This window comes from Metopolophium dirhodum, chromosome 2 (assembly GCF_019925205.1).
Source record: "Metopolophium dirhodum isolate CAU chromosome 2, ASM1992520v1, whole genome shotgun sequence".
Taxonomy (NCBI): Eukaryota; Metazoa; Arthropoda; class Insecta; order Hemiptera; family Aphididae; genus Metopolophium; species Metopolophium dirhodum.
The window spans coordinates 21,884,694-21,901,867 of NC_083561.1; the positions used below are offsets into that span (position 1 = coordinate 21,884,694).

Below are 17,174 nucleotides of genomic sequence, written 5' to 3' on the forward strand. Positions count from 1 at the left end.
TAATAATAATAGGATTTTCATTTAATTTATTTAACAACACTTAAGTATTAATTAAATTAACAAATAAATCAATTAATCACTTCACAAGATCTTGGGAATTAAGTCGGATTAAAATAAATAGTAAATTATAAACATGCAAGATACAACAAAAACATTTGAAGTATAAAATATGCCAATTAAAATTTTATATTTTAATATAGGTGTATAATTATTAGTGTATTGCTATATTAACAAATTGTATTTCTACAATATTACGGTTTATCATAAATACCTATATAATATTTAAATGATTGCTGTCAAATTTAATTTCACAGCGCAGTAATATTACAAAAATAATATTTTATTGAAAAATTTAATTTTGAAGGCAAATAATGATTGATAATACTGTATAATATCCTAGGTTATTACGTCCACATTTAAAAATGTTATTTCTTAATATTATATTTTTAATGATCTAAATTAAATCAGAGTGACAAAATAAATATATAGGCACAATAGGTTAATATAAATTAATGTAAATATATCATCTATAACATAATAAGTAAATATTTTAAGGTAAGATTTTAAAAAGAAATAAAATTATTGACAATTACTATACAGAAATTATTTGCCTAATCCATTTTGCTTGAAAACTTTAGTTCGGTTACACTGATTTTACCCATGTGTCTAATTACTTTATATCGAGCTAAATCTTTCCGTGTGACAATCCCAGCAACCTATAATTTAAATGATAATACACTATCCAGCTATTGATTATATTTTAATAACAATAATTAATAGGTAAAGAGGACATAATTACTTCATTTGAATCATTTACAACAACTATATGCCGAAGTCCCATAGCTCTGAATAATTTAAAAATGCGTGGCAATGACATTGTCTATGTATAAAAAAAGTATAAAAATTACATTCAAGTGTTATTTATTTGATAAAAAATATTTAAGTATAAAGTATAAAAGCTTAATATAAGTTAGGACGTGGGACAATATCAAAATAAAAGTTTTGTATAATTCAAATATATATTATACTAGCTAGCTGATCCCGTGCACTTCGTTGCCCGTTAAATGTACCTTCTCTATATGACTCAAACTTTGTTCAATTCGTTATTTAATATTATATGGTGTATGGTTTTCAAAATTTATCCTAGCTTTTCTGTCGCCCGGAATAAAAATTCTGATTCGCAACAGTATATTATCAGGTAGGCAATCTACCAGCGGTAGATCGCGGACCCCGAGCTGTTTGTACGTAAGTGTATGATTTAACTCTAAAGTATCAAAATTGTCCCAAGTTTGTCATTTTTACTTAATTCCTCCTACAGAGGATTAATATAACCAATTAATACAAAAGCCTAACGCAACCGTTTTAGATTTTAGATCCGATGAATAAAAAAAAAACAAAATTGACACTTTTTAAATTAGCCTATCTTCTTTCCAGAGGTCTAATCTACACTCAAACATTCATTTTTATCTATACTAATATATAAAATGATAGCGTTTGTTTGTATGTTCGGGAATTCGGGCTAAACACCGAAACTACTGAACCGATTTCGAAAATTCTTTCACTAATACAAAGCCACATCCTTTGTGAGTGTCATAGGCTAATTTAATAAGGGAAGTGATCACCCCCGTGTATGTTTTGAGATTTACGATAGAAATTTTTCTTTTTTAATGGTTGCTATGGGTTATATATATAGATAAAAATAATTGTATAGACGTTGTTTTTAGCCATGTCGCCAGGTGTGCACTTAAGAGGCCATAACTCTCTTAAAACCACTTATCCCACAGCGTACAAACTTCACAGAAACAGTCTACATATCAATCTTAATATGTCCTGAACATTTTATCAAAATCGGTTTGGTGGATCTTGAGTTATAAAATTTATTCAAAATGTACACTTATTTTAATATATAAGATATGTAGGTATATTGACAAAAAATAATAATAAAAATCAACTAACAAGCCCGAATAAACAATAGCAACCAATACACTATTATATTATTATTTTAATCTGCAACAACAAACTACATATTTTGCAGATTTACTGTGGAAATTTTTGTTTATAAATGGTTGACATTGGTTAGGGGAGAAATAATTATTTATTATTTGGTTTGGATTGGTTAATCGGGCAGATCAGGTGCAAGCATAATGCAGCAAATCAAATTTTCGCATAATTGCCTACTTGATATGCTGTTGCACATTGACGTATTCAGATTGCCTACCAGGGAGGCTAAGTTGCACCCAAAAGGAGTTGAACAATCACAATTTTTTTTTACCGGCAACGAAGTGCACGTTATCAGCTAGTAATATAATATTAATATAGCCTATAAACTACAAAGTATATAAAAAAAAATATTATGGAAAAATTTTATACTCACATGTTGGACGATATATGGCGAAGGATTCATGAATCGCGATAAATCAATTGTTAGTTTAAGATCATTCTGCAGTAGTTCAATATCCTATAATAATAATAATAATAATAATAACAATTTATTAATTTTAATAAAAAGGATAGAAGCCGCCCAATTTGTCATAACAAATAATATACTGAAAATTGAAATCGAATTTAACAGAATAATAAACAAAATAAAATGTATATAATAAAGAAATGCGCACAGAAGTATACAAAAAAGAAAACAACAGCAAGTAACTTGTAATAATACATAATATTATTGTGATAACATAACTTTGTATTATTTGAAATTTGTTATTATACTTATTACTTATATCAGCGGTTCTTAACCTTTTGTAGATCACGGACCCTTGGGCCCTGATGAAAGATCTTTAGAAATCGCGGACCTCCTTACTAAATTTTTTTCGAATACCTTTTTTTTTTACAAAATATCTCATGTCATCATAACCAAAATTATAATAATTGTTTTATATTACAAATTACATAAGTAGACATAACAAAACATACACATTTATAATTATTTTCATTACAATTAATTTTTATAAAAATGTAATATAAAACTAAACTTGAGTACGATCGATCAACTGCGCTTTGTGGCAGTAAATATAGGACTACAGATACTACAGTGCTGTACGCATGAACAACTTTACTCTATACCTATATATAGGGATCACAACAGAAGAGTATGACATTCATGGTCATATCAAAAATATTACCTAGTACAATCTATCTGGATTGTTTTAAAATACATAATACCTATATTATGTCTATATAATAATATAGAAAATGAAAGAAAATAACTTAACAACTACATTGCTTTGAATAAAAATTAATACTCATAAAGTCATAAATCATAATAAATATATAATTATTGGCAGCTAACTTGCAATTTTATTTTTTGAACACAATAACATTCAAAGTATTTCAAAACTTACTTCAATACTTGAGTACCTAGGATAGTCTTCTCTAAAAGTTTCCATTGTAACAGAGTCCCAATAATTAGTCAGGGGTCCATGAAATACTTTGTTTTCCAAAAGTACAATTAGTTGTGATCGTAATATTAAACCACGTAGATAACATTTAGTTTTGCCTTCATCCTAAGTAAATACAATAATGTATTCTGAATTACAATATTTAAAAAAATAACAAAAATAACAAAAATTAATAAAATAACCAATTGTTAACTTACTAATTCATAATTCTGTACGTATTCAATTACTGGAAAACCATTATGTGAATATGTTTTTAATATTTTTACAATGTTTCCGACTGTTTCTTTAGTTTTAAATGTAATAACTGGATGTGTCATTAAATTGTTGGCATAGATGTTAGAAGATAATGGAGGTGGATCCCAAGCTAATAATGGCATACCGCTTAACTCAATCTGTGTGTCATATATGCTCTATATAAAATAAACTAATATTTAAAACTATTACATTAAAACAAAATCCATCTAGATTAGAATAATATATAGTTATAATTTCAGTTTTATTTAATTATTATGTTTGTGAAGTAAGAACTTCCCGCTCCCATTTTGTCCTAACTACACAAACTCGCGAGTGTATTAGTTTATGTGTTTAAAATAATTAAGTTAAATTATATTATCTACTTTTAAAATGAAACTTCCTAGTTCCTACTTACTAAGCCAACACCCAGCTAAAAACTATATCTTACAACTTACAAGTAGCTAACATTTAATTTATTACCTATGATGATATTATAAATACATAATATATTACATTAATACATTATTTACATTATTAAATAGTATGTATGCAATTTTTTTTTAAATAATTTTTATTATATTTTCTATTTTTAAAATGTTTAATACATATAATTACCTATACATTAAATTATTTATTCCTTATTTCCTATTTTAATTTATAAATCTATTTAAATATTACCTAACTTAATAGTAAAATTTCTATGAAATTAGTAATTATGGAAAGGATTTTGATTGCTGTTGAGAGGGAGGAAGTAGTGTATCTTGCCCCTTAGATTGTTTAGGACCATACATTTTTGGGTAGGGCCCCATTTTATATTTGACTTTAGGGCTCCAATAATATAGTTATGCTACTGATATTAAGAGGACTGTATAACAAAAATATCACTGTGGACAGCACATAAGGGATATTATACAACATCAGTATATAGAAATATACAACATAGTCAAAAGTCTGACATGGCTAACAACAGTAGGTACCTACCTATTGAAAATTGAAAATAGTTTTATTAATTCACTTACTTCAGAAAAAAAATCCCCAACCCACTTAGCTGTCATCAAACAAATCATAAGTGGTAAGCCAAATGTTATACTTCCAGTAGCTTCTACTAATATAATTGTCAAACTAATTGTCATTCTTGTGATTCCACCTAATTGTGATGCAGCACCAATCAACGAATAAATACCTATATTCTGAAATTAAAGTAATAATTTTACATAGAATATATAGTACTATAATAAGTATAAGTTATAACATATTAATATCATACTGTATTTGGAAAAAAATGAAATACCGCTCGTCCAACAAGACGTCCCCATGCTGCTCCAGTACATAGTCCAGGTATTAATACACCGCCACTAAAATGTACTCCATATGTCCATAATGTTATGAAATAAGCACATAAACAAAAATAAACTACCGTAGTTGTATTAAAAACATCTAGAAAAAAAATATAAAAACCATAATTAATGTGGAGAATTATACATAGTACCAAATAATATATATAAACAATAATACCAGGAGTATCATGAAACAGTGATCGCACTGTTCCCTCTAAGAGCTGAAACCATAAAGCAGCCATAGCATTAAATTCACCATCATTGCATCCAAACTGATATGATATAAAAAAAAAAATAGAACATACTAGGTACATTTAGCCGTTACATTTAATTATTCTAATCATATAAACATTAAAATTATGATTTTTGTAGAATATATATCACTCTCTTGTACTTTATTATCATGTTTATTTATACCTGAATAGGGTGATCTGTTGGATCAAGTCCTAATTTTTTGCAATCACTAGTAAACAGAATGAGTAAAAAACTTATAGTCACTGTAGTTGCGCACACAATTAAAACTTCCAAAACTTTTTTCCAGTCCTTATTAACATATCTGTAAAAAATCAAAACTTATCATTTTTACTTTTTTACTTTTTTCATTTACATTTTTAAATAAAAGGAGAATAAAATAAACTAAATCACTTAGTATATTGCTATGTGTTTTATAATCTATAGACTGTAACCATAAAACCATTATTGTCTGTATCAATAAATTGTACCTACAACTTGCTTTAAAAAAATCTTCTATTCACAATTGTAATCGAAAAGAAAAAATTTACCTTTTTCTGAATATAACTAATTTGAGATTTAAATGGCAAAACAGTGCTCCTGTCAAGCCACCAATTATACCCATCAGTACAAAAACTGGAATGTCGAGTATATGATATGATAGATCATCAAATTTTCCAAAATTTAACAAACCTTTATATGTAAGGTCACCTACAGTAAAAAATATTATTTATTTTACAAATCATACAAATTTTCTAAATATTATTATAGAAGGAGAACAGTTATATCGATGACTTGACCTGGATGTCCATGATAAGCACTTAAAACAGAGTGTAATGTGAACATTGAAACCATAGATCCAAAAAATGTTCGCCATGTAAGGGCTTGATTCCAGAAACTAGCACCCTCTTCTAAACTGAATAGCAGGCCACCTATAGTCAAATGTGTATGTATAGTTTTGACAAAATTAATATTAATATTGCAACACAAGAATATTTTGCAAAATTACATACCAACTGGAGCACCAAAAGCGGCAGCTATTCCTGCTGCAGCACCTCCAGATACAAAATCTCTTTTTTCATGATCTTCTCTGAAAAAATTCAATGCACCCAAATCTTTATTGAATGTTGTACTTTTTCCTTGTGAAACTCCAGCGGCCACTATAGATCCTGCGTGAATCATAGGACCTTCCTAAAAGAAATTAATTCATACTTATAAAAGAACATAATATTATCTATAAATATATTTATATATTATATAACTATACGCCTATTCACATTAAATACCTAATGATATAGGCAGAATAGAGAGGGTATAGGCCCTAGGGGGGCTATAGCCCCCAAGGAATTTTGTTTAGCCCCTCATCCCGTACATTTTTTTTTAGTAACATTTGTAGAATATATATGCTGTATATGTACCAGAAACACATAAATAGGTTATATTATAATAACCATAATAGGTTATATACTTATATCTCCCCTATATGAATTCATCATGTTACTCCTAAGTCTAATAATTATAATAACAATATTTGTTACATTTATAACGTCTATAATACACGCTCATTTTATTTGATGAAATATAATATTAAAATAATATGCTTTATATGAAATGACTATTAAACTTACTTTACCACCCCACATACCACCAAGTGCCACACATGTAACACCAATCACTTTGACAACCAATGTTTTCAGTCTAATCAATCTTGGTACTTTGATTCCATTTAAAAAACATTTCACAGCTGGGATACCGGAACCTTTAGCCATAGGCTAATACATCATTGCAAAATATATTAAACATTATAATTATTATTACAGTGCAATAGGTACCTAGTGTATTATATTAAATAGTATAGTGTGATATAATGTAATTTAAACAATATACTCACCTCAACATAAACTATAAGACATGACCCAACTAATGAAGGAATTAAGTTCAGTAAAAGGGCCACCAAATATGGTTTAACCATACAATCCGCTTCTGTACAGCCATCAAAGTCTAAGTAGTTTATATTAAAGAAATGTTGTCCCTTATTTTTTATTGTGAATTTGTAAGTAGGTACATAATAGTATAGGTACCTAATTTAAAATTGTATTGATAATATTGTTAAAAAACCACCAATCTAGTTGGGATTTACAAAAATTACTAATTAGTAGGTTAGGTTATATAAGTTATTTGTAGCCCTTACCAGTTACATTTCTCCAAGAATATTGTGGAGTGAAATGTTTTTTTACCATAAGTGAATAAAACCAGTAAGTATAGCATAAAATGGTCATACTAATGTACAATGCAGTATGCATAAAAAAAATATATTATTGGTAAATAATACAAAAAAAGAAAAAGCCAACACAATAGATAAAATTAGGTAGGTGCCTAATTAGGTATAAGGGAAATAAAGTAATAAATATGAATTATGATTACAATTTCTAACTTTTACTATACATTTTTTGGACATATCACATATGACAAAACAGTTTAAAGTATTAAAAACAAACATTATATCCACTAAATTACCCCTTATGGGAATCAAGACAAATAGCAAATGGGCAAACAGGTAAAGATGGATTTTCTATAGGTGCTCAATTGTAGTGTACATTAATGTTATATCTTTGTGAAATCATGGCCCAAATCGTCAAATGTGTTCAAAATTGTCTTCATACAACTAGTGGGCTTAACCCTCGACAGCTCGACATTATAATCAATCTATTTAAAAAAGTTATAGGTACAAATGTTTTTAACATAATAGATTTCCAAAATCTATTAGGTATGTATTATTATCTAGTATGTATGTGCTTACATGATTCATTAATAATAATTTTATCATTTGTTATTTAATTAAAATAATAGACTGCATTCAACATTTTTAAAGTACATCATCATAGGTATATAAGTATAGGTATTGTTCTATCTAGGCTAATGTTCATAGTTACTATTAACAAATTTAACTTATTTAAAAGGATACATTTTTTGATCATGTTGAACTTAAAAGTAGTCCCAATTTCAATGGAAATAAAAATTATTATTCCAATAAAGGAAATTGATACCCCAATCCAAAAAAATGTCATCCACCTAGAAAAATCTTTTTGTACGACATATCTATAACCTTTTTTTTGTTCTTCTTCACGGTACAATTCATTTTCGATGACTTCATAATCTAAGCTCTATATAAAATCAAAAATTAAAAATATATCACTATTAGGTAGGTAATAGGCACCGTCTAGTATGAAGATATACCTATATATGTGGTTATTGCATTATATTAAATTGTTTAGAAATTCTCTTTATAGGGGTGCCGGGTACTGACTGATAAGCACCCCCATAGTATTTTGAACTAAAATAAAATTTAATTACCATGGTATGGGATACATTTTATAATAATTGGTTACTTTTTTATAGCAGGTAGGTATTTAAAATCCTAAAAATTCTTCGACAAAATTTTTTTCTGTTATGAAATTATATATCTGTATTAAATTAGGACAATTAGGTATATTATGTTCTTATAGGTACTTTTTTGCTAATAAACAATAGTAATAGGTAGGTAATAACTGGGGCTGGGACTATTATAATGTCTTGTAAATTAAAAATATTGCATCTTATTAATTAAGTTGATAGATTTATTAGGTAATACTTTTTTATATTCTGAGTGGATTTGATACCTATTGATTTTACAATCTGTATTTTTTTTAGCATAAGGTAAATAGTAATGTTAAATATATATGCAAAATGTTGTCAAAAAATGATCCAAATTTCAACTTTGAGTTTGGTTTCTATAGGAAATTAGTTCCAGATATTTGGTACTTTTGAGAGGTCAACTTAAATTCCTAATATTTTACAAAATAATCAGGAAAAATTATGGAAACCCAGTATTTGAACTATGTATAGACATTTGATATTTGATTGTTTTTAATTTTTCTTCTATTTAGAATTATTAATGATACATAATCAGGATTTTTTTTTAAATTTTTAATACATTGTTTATTTTCAGTTGTTTTGTTGTAATTTATAATATTAATTCAACTTACAGGCTATAATAAAATATAATAACAATACAAAATATTCAGACTGACTAACCGTCTCCGCTCAGAATCGTTTTTCGTATACAATGATATGATATCATTGAATTCTAATTTAATACAATCCATTATGCAGTGACCCACTTGTAACCTACTGTATAGCACAGCGATATCCACTTACCTGCTTTTTTTTTTTATAGATATTTTTAGTTCAAATTTGGACAAAATAGATAATTAAAGAAAGGATAATGATTTAAGTAATTATGTTGCAATTAATTAATATTTTTTGTGTGTAGCTCTACAAGATTAAAGTATATCAATTTTATGCTCAAAATGAAATTATCAAATCCAATATTCTCGCAAAAATGTATTCAATCTACTGTATCTACTAATAATTATAACATTGATTAATTTTATAGCGATATAAACGTATCATAAAATAGGAAATATAGTAGTCTTTACTTGGAATTATTTTTCATATTTAATGATTTATGATTGAATTCAAATTTAACACATATTACAATAAGGACTTATTCAATGATAGGTATATAATTTAAAATTTTAGACTTGTATTTTATATGGTCGACGGCTGTGTTAAAAATCTTTAATGGAGTTTAAGATGGTGTAAATCCACGAGGATTTGTCATGGGAAGTATTGATTATCACTAGCTACACCGGTATTACATGACAAATCGAACAAAAATTTTGAATTATATAATATTGTTAGTATTTTATAACAGGCTTCAAAGTGCACAGATGTTGGCATCAGCTACTATATTATATATTATATTAAAAAAATAGCATCTTAAAATTTAAATATTCACACTACATCTTAAACTAATATTTACCTACTAATTTTCCAATTAATTAACATACAGTATATTAAGTTTCATCAGCTATATAAAATAAGAATATAGAATATGTCATTATTATTTTAATAATTTATAAATTATAGGAAAATATTATGTTTATTATTATATAGGGACATACGTTAAAATATTTTTTCAAAATAAAATTAGTAGATAGGTACCTCATATTTTGTTGATAGATGATTTAAGGATCCAATGGGTACAATTTCTTCACTTTCTTTAGATAAATCATACCCTTTAAAATCCATTGACTGATACATTATATATTATGTATGTAACCATTTATTCTATAACGACGTATTAACACTAATTCATTAGTATAGGTAAGTAGTTAATGAATGTTAAAATAACTAATATGAAGTAAATTAGGTAGGTACACGAATATTCAATTGCACTTGAGAAATACCTACATTAAATAATATAATAATAAATATATATAGACTAGTAAACAACAATTGTACAGGGTGTTAAAATAGTTGATTGTGGGGGGAGGGACTAAGTAATAGTGGTAACAAAGTTTTTTATTATCCACCACTTGAACAACACTTAATACTGTAAGACACTCTGTAGTCTGTTTAATATGACTCCTTGTTATAGCTTCTCCTAGTGATAAAATATTTTTGAATAATTAAGTAGTTTAAATAAATTTAATTCTTTTAAAGACAGAAAAAAAATTAATTTTACTTCGGAAACAATGGAAACAAAAATGGTAGTTTTAAAGCTATTTCAATTGCATTCATTAATAAAACTTAAAAATAAGTAGTGTATTATAAGTATTTCTTTTGATACTACATTTATCAATATTAAATAAGCAAAATAAATACAATAATCCACTAACTTAATAAATAATAAATGTAAAAAAATGAGTTTATTATCATTATGAAGCTTTTGAAACAGATATTATAATTTTCTTTTATAGAATAAAAGATGATGTACAAATAATTTTTTATACAATTAACTACATACTATAATATTTATATTAATTTGTAACCAAAATATAGCTCTTAACTGTGGTTCCATAAAATATTCTCGTATTTATCATAAATTTTGATTTGTTAATCTTTATTGTTTATTTAATAGTACCTAATAAATTCAATATTACAAGGTTAAAATGAAGTGCCAACTTAATTTTTTTTTATTATCAAAGTAAATGAAAAATTATATTGAATAATATTAATACTTTTTAATCAATTTATTAAAATATAACTTTGTCTTGATACTTATTGAATAAAAATATAATTATGTATAATGTAAACTATATAAATACACATAATCCACGTTATGTATAATATATCTAAAAATAAATAATGCAAATAAAAATTATAATACTATAATAATAAGATGACAGTATGTATCCAAATGAAAAAAAAACTTTTCTCTTGCATATTTAGGATGTTGGTTATTCTCAAACAATATATTATGGACATTTTTTTAATGGATAAAAATAATATGAGAACTTTTGATGAGTTCTATAACGGTTTGACCAAAAAAGTGTTGAACTATAAATCAAAATTATAATTTAAGTCAAAATTATAGCTGTTTGCCTGTGAGTTTGTTCTTTTATTCAGCTTGTCTGAGACGAGCTAAACGTTGTGTAAGCTCGTCTTGTTCTGTTGTAGTAGAAGATAAAGAACTGATACTTTGAGGATTGGTAGGAAGTTCTAATTTTAGTTCCAATCTAAAAAGAAATCAATGTGATGTAAAATATTTATACAAGTGCACACACACACACACATATATATATATATATAGTGATGTTTGAGATAAATAAAAATTTACCCAGCTTCATCAGCAACTTGCTGCAACAAATTTTCAACATCCCCTTGAGGCACAGCAGTAGTAGTACTTTGAGACATAGTATTATCCATGTAAGAACTTTGTACGTCTAAATCTTCAAATTGATTTTCAAATTTGTCCATCAATGAAGAAATTTTTTCAAGATTCATAGACTTCATTGCTGCATCCATTGCTTTTACAACACCCCCCATACTTTGAGTCACCTGAATATTTAAATATTGATTAAGGTCAATAAATTCAAAATTTGAAGTATAATATTTTATTTTTGTATGAATATTTTTAATTTTTTTTTTTTTTTGGTCTATAGTCCGGCATCTATGGCCATTGGTTTTTAGTAAGTTTATTCTTTTACATCTCAATTTAATTTCACTACTATACTATTGTCTTGTTTAAATGATTTTCTAAGTCAGGCAATGTCATAGGCGCAACTAGTGTTAAAATTCTGGGGGCTACAACTTACTAAACAAAACTATTTATTTGAAATAACCTATAGGGATATTTTGGGGGGACTCAGCCCTCCTAGTTGCGTCAATGTGGCCAAATATTAATTTTTTTTTATTGTGATAGAAACAATAACTACTTAATATGTAGGCTTGATTAAACAATTTATTTGATTCTTATTTATAAATCAACAATTAACAAATACATATTGGTAAGATTATGTTGTTCAAACATAATTATAATTCAATATATTAAAACTGTTATAGTTCTAGAATTAGTATTTATGATACTCATCATGACGTTGTATATTATTAGTCATTATAAACTGAGATGCTAACTATTTTATCTTTATTGGCCAAATAAATTGTATTAAATATGATTATAGGCCATAGCATATTATATTTTAAAACACTTCAAAGTACCACATGAGTTAAAGACATCAATAAATGAAACAAAATAATATACTAAGATTAATAACATTGAATGAGACATTGACCTTTTTTGGTTATAAACACCATACACAAATGAAATCATTGGAATATGCAAAATATTTCTAAAAATAAAATATTTGTTTTTATACATAATAGTGTTAAGATATTTAGAGTGAATGCAATTAACCCAATTAAACTACTACTATGCAGCTTATTCATAATATAAAAATGTTTAAAAATAAAAAAACACAATTTTACAATTATACCCTAGCGCCATTTGTTTGGGTCAGATGGCGTTCGGGGTACCCAAAGGTTGTGCCCACATGTAAGGTTTGGGGAAAGAATGCGGACACTAGGACCATGTCTTGTATAATTGTAAAATTGTATTTTTTATTTTAAGCATTTTTATATTATAAATAAGTTGTACAATAGTAGTATAATTGGTTTAACAGTAATCACTCTAAATATAAGCTTAACACTATCATGTTCAAAAACAAATAATTTTATATAATCCATTGATTTGATTTTCATATGGTTTTTATAACCAAAAAAGATAAATATTTTCAAAAATATCCTTTGTATAATAATTGTATTTCTTATTCTATATTAAGAGCTTGATACAACATATTATACAATATTTAATTTTAACAAATCACAATAACAAAAAGGGTACCTAAATAAACCTTGGAGTGTATTTAAGAGATATGTCATATGTTTTATAACTTATAAGTACATATATTTTAAACTTACCTTTCTAGTGGTAAGAGCTCCTTGAACTCTTGAAGCAACTGCATCAACTCTAGCGCTCATACGTAAATAATTCAGTGATTGACTTTTTTGTCTTATAGCATTTTCAGCATGTATGCGAGCAACCTAAAAATTATTAGTATACATTATCATTTATTTAAATTTTAAACTTAAAATATATTGATTTGAATAAATGTAGACTTAACTTTCAATTGTTTTTTTTATTAAATTTTGAAATTTATAGAATGAAATTATCATAGTACTAATTTCTAAAAATAGTATTCTAAAAGAGTTTGTTTGATATTGCTAAAAATGTAAAAGAATTAAAGTAGAATAATTCTTATAAAATAAAATATTGTATTTGTATATACTTGCCTCTGTTAATACTTTAATAATAGCAATGGTATTTAAAATTACTTTATTTGAATAAGTATGTAAAAATATATGAAATGTAATACTTTAAAATTTAAAAATGCATCATAACAATTTTTTAATAAAAATAATACAATCAGAGGTCTCCAAACAGTGTAAATAATGTGTTAGCATGTACCTAATAATAACTAGTTCAGGGCTCAGAACTTTATGAAGTCCATATTTGTCAGAAATCAATATATTTAATATCAATTTGATACAAATATGTTTATTGTTTAGTAATATTATGTAAGTTTTTTATTGCATATTTTGAATTTTTTTTTAGCATATTTTTATGTAGATGACAATCAATTTTTATTCATAAAATGTATTTAAGTACTTATTATTATTTGACATTTAATAATTAATAAATTTGGTCTAATTTTGATTTTGGTTAATCACAATTATTTAGACATTAATTGCAAAAATGTGAGTGGAAATGCATCTGACGAGGCAAAAATAGCAATGTGAATTGGATACCATTGGACCACCAGAAATCAAAAATGTAAAAAATATAAATTAAAACATATCTGTCTGGAATAAAATGAATAATTATAGAAGCAGGGATATTCCCCGCTTACTAAAAATAGTAAATACTAAATACCATTGCTCATTTGAATAGAAAAGTGTTATCCATTGATTAAACAAAATTTAAAATGTCTGTTCCTTATTTAAAATACCTATTTTATGAATTTTAAATTTTAAAAATTTTCATTACCTAGATTCCTATGTTCTTATAGGCAGAGCATTCTATTTGGAGTGAGCAGCAGGTTAATAAGTTATTTCTAACTTCAAAAAAATATATTTCAAACATATCAATGTCCCCGTATCAAGCTACAAGATTGCCAATCCAATATATAATTTATATTTATACACTTTATTTAACCTTAGGTATTAAATGATAACCTAATAATCGGTTAATTGTTTTTTATTTCGGCTAGTTAGGTACATCATAATATTACTATAAGCGATTTAAAAATATATACTATAGGGAGGTATATTAAATATAAATTATTTACCTCCATATTACCCTTTTGTATAGCTTTCTTTGTTTTTAATTTTTCGGCCTTTTCTTCTTTTTCGCATTTCTTGGAGTTTCTTTCTAATTCTTTGACTGCAAACTTCAAGTTAAATAAATGATCTACACAACTTAATAAAGAAAATCATACTTTATAAAATAAACTTTAATTGATCAAACCCTAAGACAAGAGAAATCTTAATATTATACCGGATAGGCAAGCTACCAACCCATCGAGTTTTAGGATTTCTAACAAAAAAAGCACAGACAGACACCGGAGGCTTAGTGGCACGCAATTAGACTTACACCTAAAAGATAATTGAATATGGCTATCGACTTACATTTTTTTACATATAAACGATGGTACTCCAATAAACCGTAAGACTGATAACTAGACACTCAATCACGGTTTTGTACATACCGAAAAGCATGGACCGACGCTGAGGTATATCCAGTCCATTCAGGTATTCATTTACAATGACCATAATGGATAGCTAGATGCTCAAACTTGACTTTCAAAAATTCCAGCATTTCGAAACGGGACCGCCAAAGCGCCTAGCTTATCACGTTTTGATTTACCGTAAACGTTGGACACAAACAGTCATTTCATATATTATAATTATAACGACTAGACATCAGAGATCGGTACTCAACGCCAATGACTCTTTAGGACGGGCCACCTAGTTATAATATAAATTACATACTAAAATGTCTTCATAAAAGGATACTTTCCATAGCTGCCATTTTTCAAACGCCAAAAGAACAAATTATTAGTAACAATATTAAGTTGAGCAGAATAAAAAGAAAATATTTGACACTTGTAGAATAGTGAAAACTAATAAGTAATAACTATAAAAGATTAATAAAGAATAATATTATGAAAGGAGTATAGACAATAGACGCAAAATTACAAAAATGAATTCATCCTGATAACGTTTGATAACTATATGACATCATCCCAAATTATCATATAGTTGAGTCGAGTCACCGGATTTAATCTGTATTTTTGTGATTGTTTTTTATAAATTATGATTCATTTCATCCACGGACTTCGCACTATCTTAGACCGTGATTCTATCGTATTTATAAAAATTTTAAAAATATTAGATTTGAAGATTAATGGAGAAATGGTTTTTAATTTTTATCTTTTATCTGTGTTTTCAAACTTTGAATAGTAAACTTTCTAATACCAGGGTTAGGAATACTGTTCTGTGCTAAATACTAATTAAATGCCAAGTACATTCCTGTCTCCCGGACATGATCTTTTGAATGCAAACCGTTGTGTTTTGTACTTTTTTCTTATGAGTGGCGTTCCTGTGGACATTTCAAAAAATCACAACGTTTGCAAAGTTGAAAGTCAATGTTGAACAGATAAGAAATAAGAATAAGATCAAGGTGGAATATGGACTAATCAATCCACCTTGAATAAGATAAGGAAACGTTGTCAATTACTATTTGAATGATCCGTTTTTAAATCAACATCAAATATTCAAATCATGTAATATAAATTAAATTTATTATGTGATCAAAATTCAAAGCATTCACACGACACATTGCGAATTGAATAATAAAAATCCCCGACCCAAGGAGAAAAATTCCGGAATACAATATTACCTTCAAATAATAAATAAATAATTTTTCAGTGAAATCAATTGAATTGATATTGTTAAAACGTAGATTTAATTCTGTAAAATAATGAAATTGAGTACCTATTAATTTTTACAAGACTATAATAAATACAATTACTATTGGAGGTATTTTAAATTTTTACCAGATACATTTCCTAAAAATTATAATATGAAAAATAAAATAAAATTAATACCTACTTGAGATTTATTTATTTCAGCATAATGCAATAACATAAAACATTATAATACTATATTATGTTTCTTCTACTTATATGTTATATAACTATATCAGTACCTATATATACAATAAGAGCTGATACTAACTCTGCTTAGGTCATAGATATCTGGTATACGGAAAATATTACCAAATGGCAAGTACTGTATAACATGACATAATATCATATAGGTAGAGACGTATAGTATTTGATATTAGGTACTTAAGTCTTTAATAGTTACCTACTACCTATCAATCGTAGAAAATCATGAATATTATATAAAATATTTTTAGTTGTCATAGGTTAAACAAATAATTTAAAAAAAAAATTAAATAGGTAATAGTTGATGAATATGCAGGTACAATATTAATTATTACACCGTCTTCTTATAAGAT

The 17,174-nt window shown here is 26.4% G+C and overlaps 2 protein-coding genes across 5 annotated transcripts; both read right to left on the minus strand.

The window, feature by feature from the left end:
* Positions 1-72: 72 nt before the first annotated feature.
* LOC132939091 (H(+)/Cl(-) exchange transporter 7-like) lies at positions 73-11,267 on the minus strand. Of its 4 annotated transcripts, none has more exons than XM_061006112.1 (16): positions 10,253-11,267; positions 8,172-8,370; positions 7,098-7,207; positions 6,835-6,978; positions 6,220-6,397; positions 6,007-6,138; positions 5,758-5,917; positions 5,393-5,531; positions 5,154-5,247; positions 4,930-5,075; positions 4,658-4,828; positions 3,602-3,814; positions 3,348-3,509; positions 2,375-2,458; positions 800-880; positions 73-716 (listed from the first exon to the last, which is right to left on the minus strand). In XM_061006112.1, exons 1-16 carry the CDS (start codon positions 10,349-10,351, stop codon positions 612-614), a joined length of 2,217 nt encoding a protein of 738 aa, XP_060862095.1. In that variant the 5' UTR covers positions 10,352-11,267; the 3' UTR covers positions 73-611. The 4 variants fall into 4 exon arrangements, 3 of the variants coding, with proteins under 3 accessions (XP_060862095.1, XP_060862094.1, XP_060862096.1); XM_061006111.1 differs by having other exon boundaries at positions 4,906-5,075; XM_061006113.1 differs by lacking the exons at positions 7,098-7,207; positions 8,172-8,370 and having other exon boundaries at positions 4,906-5,075.
* A 138-nt stretch (positions 11,268-11,405) lies between these two features.
* LOC132939092 (charged multivesicular body protein 1b) lies at positions 11,406-15,981 on the minus strand. Its single transcript, XM_061006114.1, has 5 exons — positions 15,665-15,981; positions 14,938-15,059; positions 13,511-13,633; positions 11,871-12,091; positions 11,406-11,769 (listed from the first exon to the last, which is right to left on the minus strand). The coding sequence occupies exons 1-5, from the start codon at positions 15,678-15,680 to the stop codon at positions 11,652-11,654; spliced, it is 600 nt and encodes a 199-aa protein (XP_060862097.1). The 5' UTR covers positions 15,681-15,981; the 3' UTR covers positions 11,406-11,651.
* Between the last annotated feature and the right edge of the window lie 1,193 nt (positions 15,982-17,174).